We start from the raw sequence: 19,166 nt of genomic DNA, 5'->3' as shown, positions 1-19,166 counted from the left end.
ACTCCGAGATTGGAGCGCATATTGTACCCTTTGTATTGCTGATGCACTGATGTGTGTGCAATAATTTCGAGGGTTAGGTTCTTATACTATTCCCCTGAATTGGGGATTTTTTTGTAGAGTCTTTTGTGTGTTTTATATAGTTGGACATACCAACTTTTTAATAGATATATATATATATTAAAAGTTATATTTTATATTATTAGTCACACCTTGCTTTTTGACAATTTAATAGACTGGTGCATATCAATATTTGATTTATTTCTATCACTAAGCCAGTTGCTAACCCATTTACACACATTTTCCCCCAGACCAAGCATTCTCATTTTGTGTACCAACCTCTTGTGCGGCACGGTATCAAACGCTTTGGAAAAATCGAGATATACCACGTCCAATGACTCACCGTGGTCTAGCCTATAGCTTACCTCTTCATAAAAACTGATTAGATTGGTTTGACATGAGCGATTTCTCATAAACCCATGCTGATATGGAGTTAAACAGTTATTCTCATTGAGATAATCCAGAATAACATCCTTCAGAAACCCTTCAAATATTTTACCAACAGTAGAGGTTAGACTTACTGGCCTATAATTTCCAGGTTCACTTTTAGAGCCCTTTTTGAATATTGGCACCACATTTGCTATGCGCCAGTCCTGCGGAACAGACCCCGTCGCTATAGAGTCCCTAAAAATATGAAATAATGGTTTATCTATTACATTACTTAGTTCTCTTAGTACTCGTGGGTGTATGCCATCCGGACCCGGAGATTTATCTATTTTAATCTTATTTAGCCGGTTTCGCACCTCTTCTTGGGTTAGATTGGTGACCCTTAATATAGGGTTTTCATTGTTTCTTGGGATTTCACCTAGCATTTCATTTTCCACCGTGAATACCGTGGAGAAGAAGGGGTTTAATATGTTAGCCTTTTCCTCGTCATCTACAACCATTCTTTCCTCACTATTTTTTAAGGGGCCTACATTTTCAGTTTTTATTCTTTTACTATTGATATAGTTGAAGAACAGTTTGGGATTCGTTTTACTCTCCTTAGCAATGTGCTTCTCTGTTTGCTTTTTGGCAGCTTTAATTAGTTTTTTAGATAAAGTATTTTTCTCCCTATAGTTTTTTAGAGCTTCAATGGTGCCATCCTGCTTTAGTAGTGCAAATGCTTTCTTTTTACTGTTAATTGCCTGTCTTACTTCTTTGTTTAGCCACATTGGGTTTTTCCTATTTCTAGTCCTTTTATTCCCACAAGGTATAAACCGCTTACAGTGCCTATTTAGGATGTTCTTAAACATTTTCCATTTATTATCTGTATTCTTATTTCTGAGGATATTGTCCCAGTCTACCAGATTAAGGGCATCTCTAAGCTGGTCAAACTTTGCCTTCCTAAAGTTCAGTGTTTTTGTGATTCCCTGACAAGTCCCCCTAGTGAAAGACAGGTGAAACTGTACAATATTGTGGTCGCTATTTCCTAGATGCCCGACCACCTGCAGATTTGTTATTCTGTCAGGTCTATTAGATAGTATTAGGTCTAAAAGTGCTGCTCCTCTGGTTGGATTCTGCACCAATTGTGAAAGATAATTTTTCTTGGTTATTAGCAGAAACCTGTTGCCTTTATGGGTTTCACAGGTTTCTGTTTCCCAGTTAATATCCGGGTAGTTAAAGTCCCCCATAACCAGGACCTCATTATGGGTTGCAGCTTCATCTATCTGCTTTAGAAGTAGACTTTCCATGATTTCTGTTATATTTGGGGGTTTGTAACAGACCCCAATGAGAATTTTGCTACCATTTTTCCCTCCATGAATTTCGACCCATATGGACTCGACATCCTCATTCCCTTCGCTAATATCCTCCCTTAAAGTGGACTTTAGACAAGACTTTACATAGAGACAAACCCCTCCTCCTCTCCGATTTTTACGATCCTTTCTAAACAGACTGTAACCCTGTAAGTTAACTGCCCAGTCATAGCTTTCATCTAACCATGTCTCGGTTATTCCCACTATGTCAAAGTTACCTGTAGATATTTCTGCTTCTAGTTCTTCCATCTTGTTTGTCAGGCTTCTGGCATTTGCGAGCATGCAGTTTAGAGGATTTTGTTTTGTTCCAATCTCCTCGCTGTGGATTGTTTTAGAAATGTTCTTACCTCCCTTGGACGCCTCCTCCTGTTTGCTGCGGGCTCAGGCAGGGGCGTGCACAGAAATCATGGGGGTCCCATAGCAAAAGTCTGAATGGGGCCCCCTCCAAAAAAATAAATAAATAAAAAATTCACCGCCGGTCCCAGCTCACCGTCTTGCATCTCCACACAGCCTCAGCTCCTCACGCTCCGCTTCCAACAGCCGGTAGCCGCCCTCACATATGCCACTACTTCCAGCCAGGCCCAGCATACACTGCCCTCTCTGGCTGGAAAGCTACATCAGCCAGGAGGCGTGACATCCTTATGCAAACCCAATCAGAGAGCCCGGAGCAGTGCAGGACTACTGTAGTTAGGAGGAGCCAGGTACAGAGTCACGGCGGCATACACATTTAATTAAAGGCACACGGCACAGCACAGCCCAGGGGCGGACACTGACAGCTTGGAGCCCCTGTGCAAGAAATGTGTTGGAGCCCCCTCCTTTTATGGCGACAAAGGTACATATATATATATATATATATATATATATATATTCACACACACACATGCATTTATATATATTACATTGTTTCCTTTATTATGTATTGCTGTCCCTTATACAGTGCCCTCTCTTGCTATGTACAGCACCGTCCCTTACATATTGGATTATATAGAGCCCTGTTTTTTATTACATATAATCCTCTTTTGTTAGATATGTAATGCAATGATGGCCGATGGAGTATGGGAAAGTTTCTTTTCTAATGGAGGAGATGATGGACTGGTAGTCTGGTCACAGGCTCCTCCATCAGCAGTCATTTTATATCTAACAAGAGAGTGGACTATGTAATAAAAGAGGGCGCTGTGAATACTAAACATAACAAAAATACACTATGTAAGAGACAGCACTGTACATAACAACAGATTAAGTTAGATAATAAGGGAAGCCACCATATACAGTATAACTGGAGAGGATGGTATGTAATAAGGGACGGTATTATACATGATGAGACTGCCATCACACTAGCAGTATTTGGTCAGTATTTTCCATCAGTATTTGTAAGCCAAAACCAGGAGTGGAACAAATAGAGGAAAAGTATAATAGAAACATTTGCACCACTTCTGCATTTGTCACCCACTCCTGGTTTTGGCTTACAAATACTGATGTAAAATACTGACCAAATACTGCTAGTGTGATGGCAGCCTAAAAGAGGAAACTATGTAACTAAGGATGGTGTTATACATAAGTGAGTACACTATATACTAAGGGACTGTGTTAGACATAATGTGAGTACATTATATACAAAGGGACTCTGCTATACATAAGTGAGTACACGATATACTAAGGGACTGTGCTATACATAAAAAGTGGCTACACTATATACTGAGGGATGGCGCTTTACATAAAAACAAGTACACTATATACTAAGGGACTGTGCTATACATAAAAAGTGGCTACACTGTATACTGAGGGATGGCGCTTTACATAAAAACAAGTACACTATATACTAAGGGACTGTGCTATACATAATAAGTGAGTGCACTATATACTAAAAGGCTGTGCTATGAATAATAAGTGAGTACACTATATACTAAGGGACTGTGTTAAACATAATAAGCGATAATAGCGTCTTCCTCCACCTCCCCCTGTTCCTAAATCCTTTATAAATTCCTCTTCCTCCCTTCCCAATCCCCCACATGCCTCCCCCTCATCCTATTATTGTCTTCTCCCCCACTCCCATCATTGCCTTCTCCCCAGTCCCCATCATTGCCCTTTCCACCACCTCTATCATTGCTTTCTCCCCACTACCCCATCATTGCCTATTCCACCACCTCCATCATTGCCTTCTCCCCTATCACCCCATCATTGTCCTTTCCACCATCATTGTGCTTTCCACTACCACCATCATTGCCTTTCCCCCATCACCCCCATCATTGCCCATTCCACCACCTCCATCATTTCCTTCTCCCAGCCCCATTATTGCTCTTTCCCCCACCCCTTCATTACTTTCTCCCCCACCACCTCCATCATTGCCCTCTTTGTCACCCCATCATTGTCTTCTCTCCAACACCCCATCATTGCCTTCTCCCCACCATTGTCCTCTTCTCCACCTACATAAACACAGACACATACAGCACCATTAAACTCTCTGCACATTCAAACGCAGCGCTACGCTTGCATACACAAACACACACCACCATTCATCTCTTCACACACACAGCATCTCTCACCTCTCCGCATGCTCTCCCGCAGCCACAGCATCACTGTCGCATTTCCGGCAGCTTCCTCTCACTGGCACAGCGGCAGTGGCACTGAATGATAATGTCATCCATCCCGCCGCTGACAGCTGTGTGAGACAGGAAGTGAGAGTAAGAAGCATGGGCAGGAAGCAGGATGGATCGCTGCAGCTCCGCTGCCATTTTCTCTTGTGGGCAGCAGAGCTGCAGGGATCTCCCCCTGCCCATCGCACATGAGAGTAATCTGGTTGGGGTCCCCTGGAGCCTCGGGGCCGGATAAACAGGCCAGATTGACCTCATTATTAGCTGCCCTGCAGGGGCCCCTGGGAGCCAAGGTATGTCCGCCCCTGGCACAGCAGTTGCTGCTAGCAGTAAGCCACTGTTTTCCGACACATGTCAGCTGATCTGATCAGCTGTCATGTGTTCCTAACAGCTGCGGGTGGAATCGTGATCCACTCGTGGCTGTTAACATGTTAAGTGCCGCTGTCAAATTCTGACAGTGGCATTTAACAAGCACGGGCAGGAAGCACTTCATTAACCCCTCCAATCGGCACCTGTGTCACATGACCGCAGGTCGCCGATGAGTTGGCATGACAACCCAGGGTCAGCAGGAGACCTCTGTGATTGTCACAGCCAGATAGCTATTGGTCGACGCTCATAGCAAGTGAGCATTTCTGCTACATAAAGCAGGGATGCAGTGATCGGATGATCACAGCTTCTAGTCTCCCAAGGAGACTATTGAGACGTGTGTGTGTGTGTGTGTGTGTGCGTGCGTGCGTGCGTGCGTGCGTGCGTGCGTGCGTGTGTGTGTGTGTGTGTGTGTGTGTTCAAACCACCCTCCATTCTCCCATTTCAAAATGAAACAATAAAAAATTAAATATACACATATTTGGTATTGCCGCCTTCAGAATCGCCGGATCTACCAATATATAAAAAGAATTAATCTGATTGATAAGGGAGAAAAAAATCAAAACACCAGAATTACCTTTTTTGGTCGCTGCAACATTGCAATAAAATGCAATAACGGGTGATCAAAACATCATATTGACACCAAAATTATATAAAAAAACCATCAGATTGGCACGCAAAAATAAGCCCTCATCTGGCCCCTGATCCCGAAAAGTGCAGACGCTACGGGGCTTTGAAAATGGCAACATTTTTTATTTTTTTTTTACAAACTTTAGATTTTTTTTTCACGACTTAAATAAAAAAGAACCTAGACATGTTTGGTGTCTATGAACTCGTAATGACCTGGAGAATCATAATGGCAGGTCAGTTTTAGCATTTAGTGAACAAAAGTCCAAAATACAATTGTGGAATTGCACTTTTTTTTGCAATTTCACAGCCCTTGGATTTTTTTTTTCCAATTTTCCAGTACACGGTATGGTAAAATTAATGGTGCCATTCAAAAGTACAACTCCTCCCACAAAAACAAGCCCTCACATGGCCATATTGATAGAAAAATAAAAAAAAGTTATGGCTGTGGGAAGAAGGGGAGCAAAAAATGAAAATGCAAAAACGGAAATACTCCTGTTTCTTAAGGGGTTAAGTAATCATAACATGTAAACATCAAGAAACTTTGACAGAAAAGTTTCCCAACTGATGGAATAACTTTCATAAATTCTTTTTGCCACCACAGTTGCAGTGATATGAAATCAATGAAATCAATGAAATGCCATTTACTGGATTATTTCTTATCTACTCAACCTTGATTGATGACTCCCCTTTTTGAAATGTAATCATTATGTTTTTTCTCTCTTGCAGTTTATTGATTGGTTCATGAATCTCATTGATATTTCCGAATGAGCCTTATCAGAGGCATCAAAGAATGTTTTGGAAGGTATGGCTACTCTTGGATTATATGAACGCTGGATTCAAGTCTAGAAAACTTCAGGAGACGTGACAAAGCAGTCTATGGTTCAGTTATACCATTTAGGTATGTGTACACAACGTCTGTTTCTTGTGTTGCAGCCTTCTTTTTTAACTTTTTTTTAACCAAGAATGAAAAGAGATTAAGTATTAACTGAGCAGCAACAGATCTTTAGGAAAATATTTTCCTGCTTAATCTGTAAGGATCCCATGTGATACTTAGTATACTATAACACAGCTATAACTATAGATACAGACCTGCCCAAAATTCCATGGCCTTGCTTTGATGTTGTTTTGCGATCCCACATAAATGTAACCAGTGTCATTCAGAACATATTCTTTCCTCTCATCCTCGTTTGGCATGTATACGTTATCATCTAATAACAAACATTAATTAGCAAAATTAAATCTGAGTTATCTTGGTATCACAAAGTCATAAAACACCAAGTGGAAGACCTGTTGTGACCACAGCGTCTCCTGACCTGAACTAACTGTCTCATAGGTGAGCATGACCCAATGAGCTCAGGTCAAGAGACCCAGTTGGGTTGGGACGGGACAGATGTGTGAGACCAGACTAAGTTTTAGTTTCATTGTAGAACTAATCGACTTTAAGTTTTCAGAATGATGGCACCCGGACACTTAGACCAGGGTTACAATATAGACAGAGTTAGAAATGTCTCAAATAGAAAGTGTTAATTATGCAAATTGTCTCTTCAGAGAGGAAGAGAACTAGAACTCTAGTGCCACCTATTGGAAGGTAGCAATCCTAGGAGTCAATGTCGACCCTTTAACGAGCCTTGTCACATGACTTAGGATAATAGCCAAACCAGAATCTCAATTTGCAGACACGGTGTTTCGGGGTACTGCCCCTCATCAGTGCAAGTGGAGATCTGGTTTGGCTGATTGAAAGAAAATGTTAGCACTTTATTGTTAGTGATTAAGCAAGAGAATACTTCACATGCCCAGGATCAGGATGGCGCATGAGAGTATCAGCTAATCCTCCATTAGGCCCAGATTCTTATATAGTAGTAGGTGTGAAAGGTCGAACAGAAGAGAAAGACATTACCGCTGATCAGCTCCTACAGATAATTTTTATGAAGCTGGAGAAATAATATAATATAAAGTTTTTTTAGTCACTTATTTTACATGTAGAATAAAAAGTATGGACTATTTTAGCTCCTTTTTGATTGGTGATCAGGGTCAGTACAGAAGAACATGCAGCATGTAAAACGCTGATAATTCATCTTTACTGAACTAAGCATATAATCTGTAGGAAGCCTGTTTTGCAAACAATTATTAGTATCCTATATTTATAGATAATAAAGATGATTTTCTCTTCATACTTAATTAGTGGGCGCTTCCTGGTGCGATGCCAAGTCGGGCAGTGCTCTGTGGGCTCGGAGCCAATTAGATCCCGCTCCCATTCACTTTGCAGATTGGGAGATATACTGCAGCTGCATCCCACTCCTCTTCTAGTGCTCAAAGTGGAAAGCATGAAAAAGTATTTGGCACTACGTCTTAGCTATATCTTGTGGCCTACAATGAATTAGTTTTGAAGGCCTTTGTTGTTTGCATACGCTATGGCTGGTGTTGGGGCACTGTCATGCTGGTCCTGTGGATGTCAGTTATAGGGACCTAGTGACTGACACTATTAAGGCTCAAGCAGGCATCCGTGCCAATTGATCCAATCTCAGACTGCAATGCACTGACTGGCTGCAGCTCTCCCAACCCGATTGTGACAGCCTCATAGAAACACCTGAAGCTGTCATGCTCTGGTCTGGAGACTAGCCTGTGCATTGCGGTCTGAGATCAGACCGATTTGTACAGAGGTCTGTATGAGCCCTTATGGATATATTTATATGTATTCGTACCTTGGTATTGAAGACAATTTCCCTTGTTCTAGATGGATTTTAGAAGGCTTAAGATTTTTATGAACATCAACAGAGAGTCACATTTTACTATGGACTGCAAGCTGCGTCAGTTGTTGATTGGTGCTGGTAAAGTGGTAAGACCTAAGACATTTTAGGCATAAATCTCAGCACACGCAGAACTATGAGAAATGCATTATTTTAACTGTTATCCTCATGGTATGCACCCGGTCATCCAGGGGCCAGGTGTTAATCACAGTCAGCTGTTCAGCAAGCCACAGGTGTCACAGCGGTGCTGGTTTTCTCCTTTTCTCCACGATAAGACCAATAGGGTTAATCATCATTGTGATATATCTTGAGTAAATACATGGTATGTACAGTATGTCAGGATAAACAAGCCCTGTTACAGATGCCTCTCACAAAATTAGAATATAATCAAAAAGTTAATTTATTTCAGTTCTTCGATACTTGGAGTGAAACTCATATATTATATAGAGTCATTACAAACAGAGTGATCTATTTCAAGTGTTTGTTTCTGTTAATGTTGATGATTATGGCTTACAGCCAATGAAAACCCAAAAGTCATTATCTCAGTAAATTAGAATACTTTATAACACCAGCTTGAAAAATGATTTTAAAATCCGAAATGTTGGCCTACTGAAATGTATGTTCAGTAAATGCACTCAATACTTGGTCAGGGCTCCTTTTTCATCAATTACTTACTTAATAAGACGCTTCTGCAGCGCCCCAGAGTCCTGGTCGTTGCAGTAATGTCGCTCTGCCACTAAGGGGAGTGATGTTACGTCTGATGGCACTGAAGGAGTTCATCTGACCAGGTATCACAGACACCAATACATTTCACAGTCTGGCCTCCAGGGGGAGCTAAGGGTACTATTCATTAGGCCACTCCTCACAGTCTGGTAAAACGGGGGGTTAGGCAGGAAGTTAGACAGAAAGCTGACTGGGTTGGAACCAGGCAACACCTTGTGGCAGAGGGTGTTGTGGGGGAAGATTCAGAAGGGTCCCTGTCAGGGGTGGGATCCTGACAGAGGCCTAGCGAACAGAGAGAACGTAACGGGACCGCGCCTGCACGACATAGCGGCGGTGCCCCAAGAAAGGATAAGAAGCGAGATTTATTGTGCTGAGTGAGAAACGAGATCAACGCAACAAGGAGAATACCAGTAGGAGTCGTGCTGTAAGACGAGGCAACATCCTACTGAGGCGCACAACCGGTGGCCGGAACGCCGAGGAAGTATTAGGCTCCAGGCAATACTTCAAACCTACGGCAGGACAGTCAGTTAGAGGCGGGCTGTCTCAACCAATTGACCTAGGAAGACACAGGGGGGTAACAACAGGAGTGGGGCGACGCTTGAGTCCCGGAAGAGCTCCGAGCCTCCCCGTCATACGGGTGCGTCCTAACCTTAACATCTGAGGGACGAAGAAGAAGAACATCAGAATCGAGTTGTGAGGGAACACGAGAAACAGACACAACAGTTGTGGGGACTATTCCGTAAGCACAGCAGGGGAGGACCACAACACACAAGCGCTAGAAGGTAGGCACAGATTTCCACCTGAAACGGGAGCTCTGGATGTGCCATCGGACCGGCCGGACTTGCGCAGCCCGGTTAACCGTATTCCGGATTGAGGACCCTGAAGCCTTCAGTAAAGAGGTAAAGAGACTGCAACCTGGTGTCCTCGTTATTCACCGCGACCTGCACCGCACCACAGCATAACTTCATTAAATATCTCCACCTCTATTGTATGTCCCCCACCTCAGCAGGGCCACGGACCGGGCCTAGCCACCGTGACAACCCCAGAACAGAGACTCAGAGGCCCGGTACCGGGTACGCCTCGGCCCAGCGGCGGTGGGGGCGACTCAACTTGGCGTCACGAACAGGATCTACTTAAGCCTGAAGAATCGGGTCATGTGTGCCTTGGAACTGTGATTTACTGTGCTTTATTGCAAGGACTGTGTATTGCCATTTACCGCCAAAATCCGCCATTACAGCGCCCTGAGGAGAGCGCGGGAGAAGAAGAGGGGCGTGAAGTGGGCGTAGACAAGCTGGAGAGCGCGAACAACAATGGCCGCCCAGTCTAAATATTTCTGCACCGTGAGGACGTGTCCGTCAGCAGCCGAGATCCGCCTCCTAATCCTCAATGGAGGGCGGAGACAGAGAAAACGGAACCGCCCACGAAGGAGAGAGCGGGAAAAGGACGAGGAAGAAGAAGTGAACCACGTGGGGGACGCCATGGCGAGCTGCCCGGAACCGGAGCGTGGGGTCGGAGCAGAGGACTCCCCCAGCTATCCGGAGGGGCACCGCAACCAGGCTTCCACTGCTGATGCTGATCTCCTGCAGGCCGGCGTGGAAGAGCTCAGCGACCAACTCCTGCGGACGCAGCTGAGCACTGAGGCCGGGTGGAAGAAGACCTTCATCGGGAGCCTCACCAGACGCCTGTCGGCAGCCTCGTCTGGTCCGGAGCAGGGAAGAAGTTCCGGCGCTCCGAATCTGGAAAGCAAGGCCCTGCTGGAAAGCGGGATGCTGCAAGCAGAGATGACAACGTCGCAGCACAAGGCCTCGCAACCAGAGTTCCAGACCCCAGCGGAGACGGAGCAGACCGGCACCGGAGGGACCACGTCTGAAGCAGGTATGAAGGACGACCCTGCCCTGACGACTGACACCACTTCAGTGACTGCTAGTGCCACAGCTGCTGACTCTGTTCCAGTGACTGATCTTGCAGCAGCTGCTACCTCTGCTGCAGCAAATGCCCATACTCAAGCTGCGCGGACCTCCATCGCTGCGCATGATTTAACCGTACATGAAAGACGGATTAACGGCGTGTGTCCAGCACTGGGTGTAACCCTGGACCTCACTTTTCCCAGGCCAAGAAGAGTTAAGTGCCAGGTGCAGCCCTGGAAGCCGTCCAACTAAATCTCGGAGAACCGAAGATTGTAAATAGTTAACTGTTTGTTTCCTGCTGTTTTGCTGCTAATACCCGACTAGGGTTAACTCTTAAAGGGGTCCCTTAGTTTACACGGGACCCCTATTGCTTTTATTTTTGCTTTTACTTTCCTTTTTGCTCCCTGTTCACCCATGTTATAAAGACTACCGAATCATGGACGGTGAATGGTTCACAAACTGATGCTGTAAATAGTTTGCACCTTCATAAAGGTGTCCTCTACTGGTTTTACACAAAGAAAGGACTCTTTGCGAAGACACTGGTCTTGGAACCAGCACTGGAGTCCTTACTGCGAACGGACTTGCAGCTTGAGAAGTTGCACTACCTCATAGAGACTTGGTTCCCTCTTAAAGGGAATGTTCGCATATTGCACTTATGAACAGTGTTGCCTTAAGATGGTTAGATGGCAATAATGTCTTGACAGAAGAAGTTCAATGTAGCTAACTAGTTGATTGTAAGAAATGTTTAATAATGTTGATAGAAGAATGAGGACAGAAAGTGAACCCGTACGGGGTTTGTCATGATCTCCATGGCCAGAGAACTAGCATAAGCCTCTATAGGAACAAGCTCTTGGAAGATGTAACTGTACTGACCATGAACTAAACCTACCGCATCATCTAGAAGTAGCCAGGTAGCATGTCCTACTTTTTATCCCTATATGCCCAGCGCCGGCCGGAGAACTAAATAATGCTAGCAGAGGGAAATATAAGACCTGACTCACCTCTAGAGAAATGCCCAAAAGGAGACAGAAGCCCCCCACATATATTGGCGGTGATATGAGATGAAACAACAAACGCAGCAGGAAAATAGTTTTAGCAAATTTGAGGTCCGCTTTCTAGATAGCAGAAGACAGAAAGCATACTTTCATGGTCAGTAGAAAACCCTAACAAAACACATCCAGAAATTACTTTAGGACTCTGGCATTAACTCATAATACCAGAGTGGCAATTCCTGATCAACAAGAGCTTCCAGACACAGTAACGAAACTGCAGCTGTGAACTGGAACCAAAATACAAAAACAAAACATGGACGAATGTCCAACTTATCTAGTAGATGTCTGGGAGCAGGAACAAGCACAGAGAGGCTTCTGATAACATTGATGACCGGCAAGCATCTAACAGAGAAGCCAGGTTATATAGCGACACCCAGATCTAATCAGAACAGGTGAACAGGGAAGATGATGTCACAAGTTCAATTCCACCAGTAGCCACCGGGGGAGCCCAGAATCCAAATTCACAACAGTACCCCCCCCTCAAGGAGGGGGCACCGAACCCTCACCAGAACCACCAGGGCGATCAGGATGGGCCCTATGAAAGGCACGAACCAGATCAGAGGCATGAACATCAGATGCAGTGACCCAAGAATTATCCTCCTGGCCGTATCCCTTCCACTTGACCAGATACTGGAGTCTCCGTCTGGAAACACGGGAGTCTAGGATTTTTTCCACAACGTACTCCAACTCACCCTCAACCAACACCGGAGCAGGAGGCTCAACGGAAGGCACAACCGGTGCCTCATACCTGCGCAATAACGACCGATGAAAAACGTTATGAATAGAAAAGGATGCAGGGAGGTCCAAACGGAAGGAAACAGGGTTAAGAATCTCCAATATTTTATACGGACCGATGAACCGAGGCTTAAACTTAGGAGATGAGACCCTCATAGGGACAAAACGAGAAGACAACCACACCAAATCTCCAACACAAAGCCGAGGACCAACACGACGGTGACGGTTGGCAAAAAGCTGAGTCTTCTCCTGGGACAACTTTAAATTGTCCATCACCTGCCCCCAGATATGATGCAATCTCTCCACCACCGCATCCACTCCAGGACAATCCGAGGATTCCATCTGACCGGAGGAAAATCGAGGATGGAACCCCGAATTACAGAAAAACGGGGAAACCAAGGTGGCAGAGCTGGCCCGATTATTGAGGGCGAACTCCGCCAATGGCAAAAAAGCAACCCAATCATCCTGGTCAGCAGACACAAAACACCTCAGATATGTCTCCAGGGTCTGATTAGTCCGCTCGGTCTGGCCATTAGTCTGAGGGTGAAAAGCAGACGAAAAAGACAAATCTATGCCCATCCTAGCACAAAATGCCCGCCAAAATCTAGACACAAATTGGGTTCCTCTGTCAGAAACGATATTCTCAGGAATACCATGCAAACGAACAACATTTTGAAAAAACAGGGGCACCAACTCGGAAGAAGAAGGCAATTTGGGCAGGGGAACCAAATGAACCATCTTAGAAAAACGGTCACACACCACCCAGATGACAGACATCTTCTGAGAAACAGGCAGATCTGAAATAAAATCCATCGAGATGTGTGTCCAAGGCCTCTTAGGAATAGGCAAGGGCAACAATAATCCACTAGCCCGAGAACAACAAGGCTTGGCCCGAGCACAAACGTCACAAGACTGCACAAAGCCTCGCACATCTCGTGACAGGGAAGGCCACCAGAAGGATCTTGCCACCAAATCCCTGGTACCAAAAATTCCAGGATGACCTGCCAACGCAGAAGAATGCACCTCAGAGATGACTTTACTGGTCCAATCATCAGGAACAAACAGCCTATCAGGCGGACAACGATCCGGTCTATCCGCCTGAAACTCCTGCAAGGCCCGCCGCAGGTCTGGAGAAACAGCTGACAAGATAACTCCCTCCTTAAGAATACCTGTGGGGTCAGAGTTGCCAGGTGAATCAGGCTCAAAACTCCTAGAAAGGGCATCCGCCTTAACATTCTTAGAACCTGGTAGGTACGATACCACAAAATTAAACCGAGAAAAAAATAATGACCAGCGCGCCTGTCTAGGATTCAGGCGCCTGGCGGTCTCAAGATAAATCAAATTTTTGTGGTCAGTCAATACCACCACCTGATGTCTGGCCCCCTCGAGCCAATGGCGCCACTCCTCAAACGCCCACTTCATGGCCAAAAGCTCCCGATTCCCAACATCATAATTCCGCTCAGCGGGCGAAAATTTACGGGAAAAGAAGGCACAAGGCCTCATCACGGCGCAGTCAGAACTTTTCTGCGACAACACTGCCCCAGCTCCGATCTCAGAAGCGTCGACCTCAACCTGAAAAGGAAGAGTCACATCAGGCTGACGCAACACAGGGGCAGAAGAAAAACGGCGCTTAAGCTCCTGAAAGGCCTCCACAGCATCAGGGGACCAATTAGCAACATCAGCACCCTGTCTAGTCAAATCGGTCAATGGCTTAACGACATCCGAAAAACCAGAAATAAATCGACGATAAAAGTTGGCAAAGCCCAAAAATTTCTGAAGACTTTTAAGAGAAGAGGGCTGCGTCCAATCACAAATAGCTTGAACCTTGACAGGATCCATCTCAATGGAAGAGGGAGAAAAAATATATCCCAAAAAGGAAATTCTCTGAACCCCAAAAACGCACTTAGAACCCTTGACACACAGAGAATTAGACCGCAAAACCTGAAAAACCCTCTTAACTTGCCGGACATGAGAGTCCCAGTCATCCGAAAAAATCAGAATATCATCCAGATACACTATCATAAATTTATCCAAAAAATCGCGGAAAATATCATGCATAAAGGACTGGAAGACTGAAGGGGCATTAGAAAGACCAAAAGGCATCACCAAATACTCAAAGTGGCCCTCGGGCGTATTAAATGCGGTTTTCCACTCATCCCCCTGCCTGATCCGCACCAAATTATACGCCCCACGGAGATCAATCTTAGAGAACCACTTGGCCCCCTTTATGCGAGCAAACAAATCAGTCAGCAACGGCAATGGGTATTGATATTTAACCGTGATTTTATTCAAAAGCCGATAATCAATACATGGTCTCAAAGAGCCGTCTTTTTTTGACACAAAGAAAAAACCGGCTCCTAAGGGAGATGACGATGGACGAATATGTCCCTTTTCCAAGGACTCCTTTATATATTCTCGCATAGCAGTATGTTCAGGCACAGACAGATTAAATAAACGACCCTTTGGGTATTTACTACCCGGAATTAAATCTATAGCACAATCGCACTCACGGTGCGGAGGTAGTGAACCCAGCTTGGGTTCTTCAAAGACGTCACGATAATCAGACAGGAACTCAGGGATTTCAGAGGGAATAGATGATGAAATGGACACCAAAGGTACGTCCCCATGAGTCCCCTTACATCCCCAGCTCAACACAGACATAGCTCTCCAGTCAAGGACTGGGTTGTGAGACTGCAGCCATGGCAATCCCAGCACCAAATCCTCATGTAGATTATACAGCACTAGAAAACGAATAGTCTCCTGGTGATCCGGATTAATACACATAGTCACTTGTGTCCAGTATTGTGGTTTATTATTAGCCAATGGGGTGGAGTCAATCCCCTTCAGAGGAATAAGAGTTTCCAAAGGCTCTAAATCATACCCACAACGATTGGCAAAGGACCAATCCATAAGACTCAAAGCGGCGCCAGAGTCGATATAGGCGTCAGTAGTAATAGATGACAAAGAGCAAATCAGGGTCACAGACAAAATAAATTTAGACTGTAAAGTGCCAATGGAAACGGATTTATCAAGCTTTTTAGTACGCTTAGAGCACGCTGATATAACATGAGTAGAATCCCCACAATAGAAACACAACCCATTTTTCCGTCTAAAATTCTGCCGCTCGCTTCTGGACAGAATTCTATCACACTGCATGCTTTCTGGCGTCTTCTCAGTGGATACCGCCAGATGGTGCACAGGTTTGCGCTCCCGCAGACGCCTATCGATCTGAATGGCCATTGTCATGGACTCATTCAGACCTGCAGGCACAGGGAACCCCACCATAACATCCTTAATGGCATCAGAGAGACCCTCTCTGAAAGTAGCCGCCAAGGCACACTCATTCCACTGAGTAAGCACAGACCATTTACGGAATCTTTGGCAGTAAATTTCAGCTTCATCTTGCCCCTGCGATAGGGACATCAAAGTTTTTTCTGCCTGAAGTTCCAAATGAGGTTCCTCATACAGCAAGCCCAAGGCCAAAAAAAACGCATCCACATTGCGCAACGCAGGATCCCCTGGTGCCAATGCAAAAGCCCAGTCTTGAGGGTCGCCGCGGAGCAAGGAAATCACAATCCCAACCTGCTGTGCAGAGTCTCCAGCAGAACGAGATTTCAGGGACAAAAATAGCTTACAATTATTTCTAAAATTCTGAAAGCTAGATCTATTCCCTGAGAAGAATTCCGGCAAAGGAATTCTCGGCTCAGATACCGGAGCATGAATAATAAAATCTTGCAAATTTTGTACTTTCGTGGTGAGATTATTCAAACCTGCAGTTACACTCTGAAGATCCATTATTAACAGGTGAACACAAAGCCATTCAAAGATTATAAGGAGAGAGAAAAAAAAGAAAGACTGCAGCATAGACAGACTGGCAAGTGATCCAATTAAGAGCACAGAGGAAAAAAAAAAAAAAACTCTCAGCAGACTTCTTATTTCTCTCCTTTCTCAGCCAAGGATTTTAACCCTTTAGTGGGCCGGTCAAACTGTCATGATCTCCATGGCCAGAGAACTAGCATAAGCCTCTATAGGAACAAGCTCTTGGAAGATGTAACTGTACTGACCATGAACTAAACCTACCGCATCATCTAGAAGTAGCCAGGTAGCATGTCCTACTTTTTATCCCTATATGCCCAGCGCCGGCCGGAGAACTAAATAATGCTAGCAGAGGGAAATATAAGACCTGACTCACCTCTAGAGAAATGCCCAAAAGGAGACAGAAGCCCCCCACATATATTGGCGGTGATATGAGATGAAACAACAAACGCAGCAGGAAAATAGTTTTAGCAAATTTGAGGTCCGCTTTCTAGATAGCAGAAGACAGAAAGCATACTTTCATGGTCAGTAGAAAACCCTAACAAAACACATCCAGAAATTACTTTAGGACTCTGGCATTAACTCATAATACCAGAGTGGCAATTCCTGATCAACAAGAGCTTCCAGACACAGTAACGAAACTGCAGCTGTGAACTGGAACCAAAATACAAAAACAAAACATGGACGAATGTCCAACTTATCTAGTAGATGTCTGGGAGCAGGAACAAGCACAGAGAGGCTTCTGATAACATTGATGACCGGCAAGCATCTAACAGAGAAGCCAGGTTATATAGCGACACCCAGATCTAATCAGAACAGGTGAACAGGGAAGATGATGTCACAAGTTCAATTCCACCAGTAGCCACCGGGGGAGCCCAGAATCCAAATTCACAACAGGGGTTAGTCAGTGAGTCCTCCTAGGAGCCATACAGAGATGGCTCAGTGATCCTGAACTGAAAGCTGGATGATAAGTTCTATACTGTGTATAGTAGTAGAAAAGGCAGAAGGCCCGGGCGGAAAGGGGCGGTCCTGTACAGAAAGGAGAGGCAGCAGGCCTGGAGCAGTTAGGACAGGCGGTCCTGCAGACATGAAGTAGGAGAATGCAGAAAAGTTGATTAGTATTACAATGTTTTATAAGAAAGTCTTTAGTGGATTGAGCGTGTACGTCCTTAAAGGCAATGTTAAATTATTGTTCAAAAGTTTGCACTAAGTAGAATACCCGGTTGGGTATAAGCAGTTATTTATAGTAAGTTATTTTAACCATGTTTGTAACGTTCAAGTGTCCTCACCTCCCATAAAGGGAAGCTCTGTTAAAGTTTACTTGTTATTGCATTTCAAAATTGTATGTCTTTTTGCTGACATGTATTGTTGTTTTCTTCCCAGTCCAGGAGTACTGGATTTAACCGGGGGGGGGGGAGTGCAGCGCCCCAGAGTCCTGGTCGTTGCAGTAATGTCGCTCTGCCACTAAGGGGAGTGATGTTACGTCTGATGGCACTGAAGGAGTTCATCTGACCAGGTATCACAGACACCAATACATTTCACAGTCTGGCCTCCAGGGGGAGCTAAGGGTACTATTCATTAGGCCACTCCTCACAGTCTGGTAAAACTGGGGGTTAGGCAGGAAGTTAGACAGAAAGCTGACTGGGTTGGAACCAGGCAACACCTTGTGGCAGAGAGTGTTGTGGGGGAAGATTCAGAAGGGTCCCTGTCAGGGGTGGGATCCTGACAGAGGCCTAGCGAACAGAGAGAACGTAACGGGACTGCGCCTGCACGACATAGCGGCGGTGCCCCAAGAAAGGATAAGAAGCGAGATTTATTGTGCTGAGTGAGAAACGAGATCAACGCAACAAGGAGAATACCAGTAGGAGTCGTGCTGTAAGACGAGGCAACATCCTACTAAGGCGCACAACCGGTGGCCGGAACACCGAGGAAGTATTAGGCTCCAGGCAATACTTCAAACCTACGGCAGGACAGTCAGTTAGAGGCGGGCTGTCTCAACCAATTGACCTAGGAAGACACAGGGGGGTAACAACAGGAGTGGGGCGACGCTTGAGTCCCGGAAGAGCTCCGAGCCTCCCCGTCATACGGGTGCGTCCTAACCTTAACATCTGAGGGACGAAGAAGAAGAACATCAGAATCGAGTTGTGAGGGAACACGAGAAACAGACACAACAGTTGTGGGGACTATTCCGTAAGCACAGCAGGGGAGGACCACAACACACAAGCGCTAGAAGGTAGGCACAGATTTCCACCTGAAACGGGAGCTCTGGATGTGCCATCGGACCGGCCGGACTTGCGCAGCCCGGTTAACCGTATTCCGGATTGAGGACCCTGAAGCCTTCAGTAAAGAGGTAAAGAGACTGCAACCTGGTGTCCTCGTTATTCACCGCGACCTGCACCGCACCACAGCATAACTTCATCCAATATCTCCACCTCTATTGTACGTCCCCCCCCTCAGCAGGGCCACGGACTGGGCCTAGCCACCGTGACAACCCCAGAACAGAGACTCAGAGGCCCGGTACCGGGTACGCCTCGGCCCTGCGGCGGTGGGGGCGACTCACTTCTGGCATTGTCTATTAGTCATGCGTGGCATGACAAGAATTGCGGCACTTGTAGCCCATGTACACACATCTGTGTGTGGTGGCTTTTGAAGCAATGACTCCAGCAGCAGTCCACTCCTTGTGAATCTCCTCTAAATTTTTGAATCGCCTTTTCTTCACAATCCTTTCAAGGCTGCTGTTATCCCGGTTACTTGTGCACCTTTTTATACCACACTTTTTCCTTCCACTAAACTTTCCATTAATATG

General features: G+C 45.3%; 1 protein-coding gene across 1 annotated transcript in view; it reads right to left on the bottom strand.

Annotated features, from left to right (window-relative positions):
• The window catches only part of TGM4 (transglutaminase 4), a 101,561-nt gene that overhangs the window by 47,969 nt on the left and 34,426 nt on the right, over positions 1-19,166 (bottom strand). Inside the window, exon 5 of the mRNA XM_077269101.1 lies at positions 6,470-6,588. Coding sequence (XP_077125216.1) covers positions 6,470-6,588 — 119 coding nt within the window. The remainder of the gene's footprint in view (positions 1-6,469; positions 6,589-19,166) is intronic.

This window comes from Ranitomeya variabilis, chromosome 6 (assembly GCF_051348905.1).
Source record: "Ranitomeya variabilis isolate aRanVar5 chromosome 6, aRanVar5.hap1, whole genome shotgun sequence".
In the NCBI taxonomy this organism is placed as follows: Eukaryota; Metazoa; Chordata; class Amphibia; order Anura; family Dendrobatidae; genus Ranitomeya; species Ranitomeya variabilis.
Note: the sequence above shows the minus strand (reverse complement) of the source record. Positions and strands in the feature narration are given on the sequence as shown.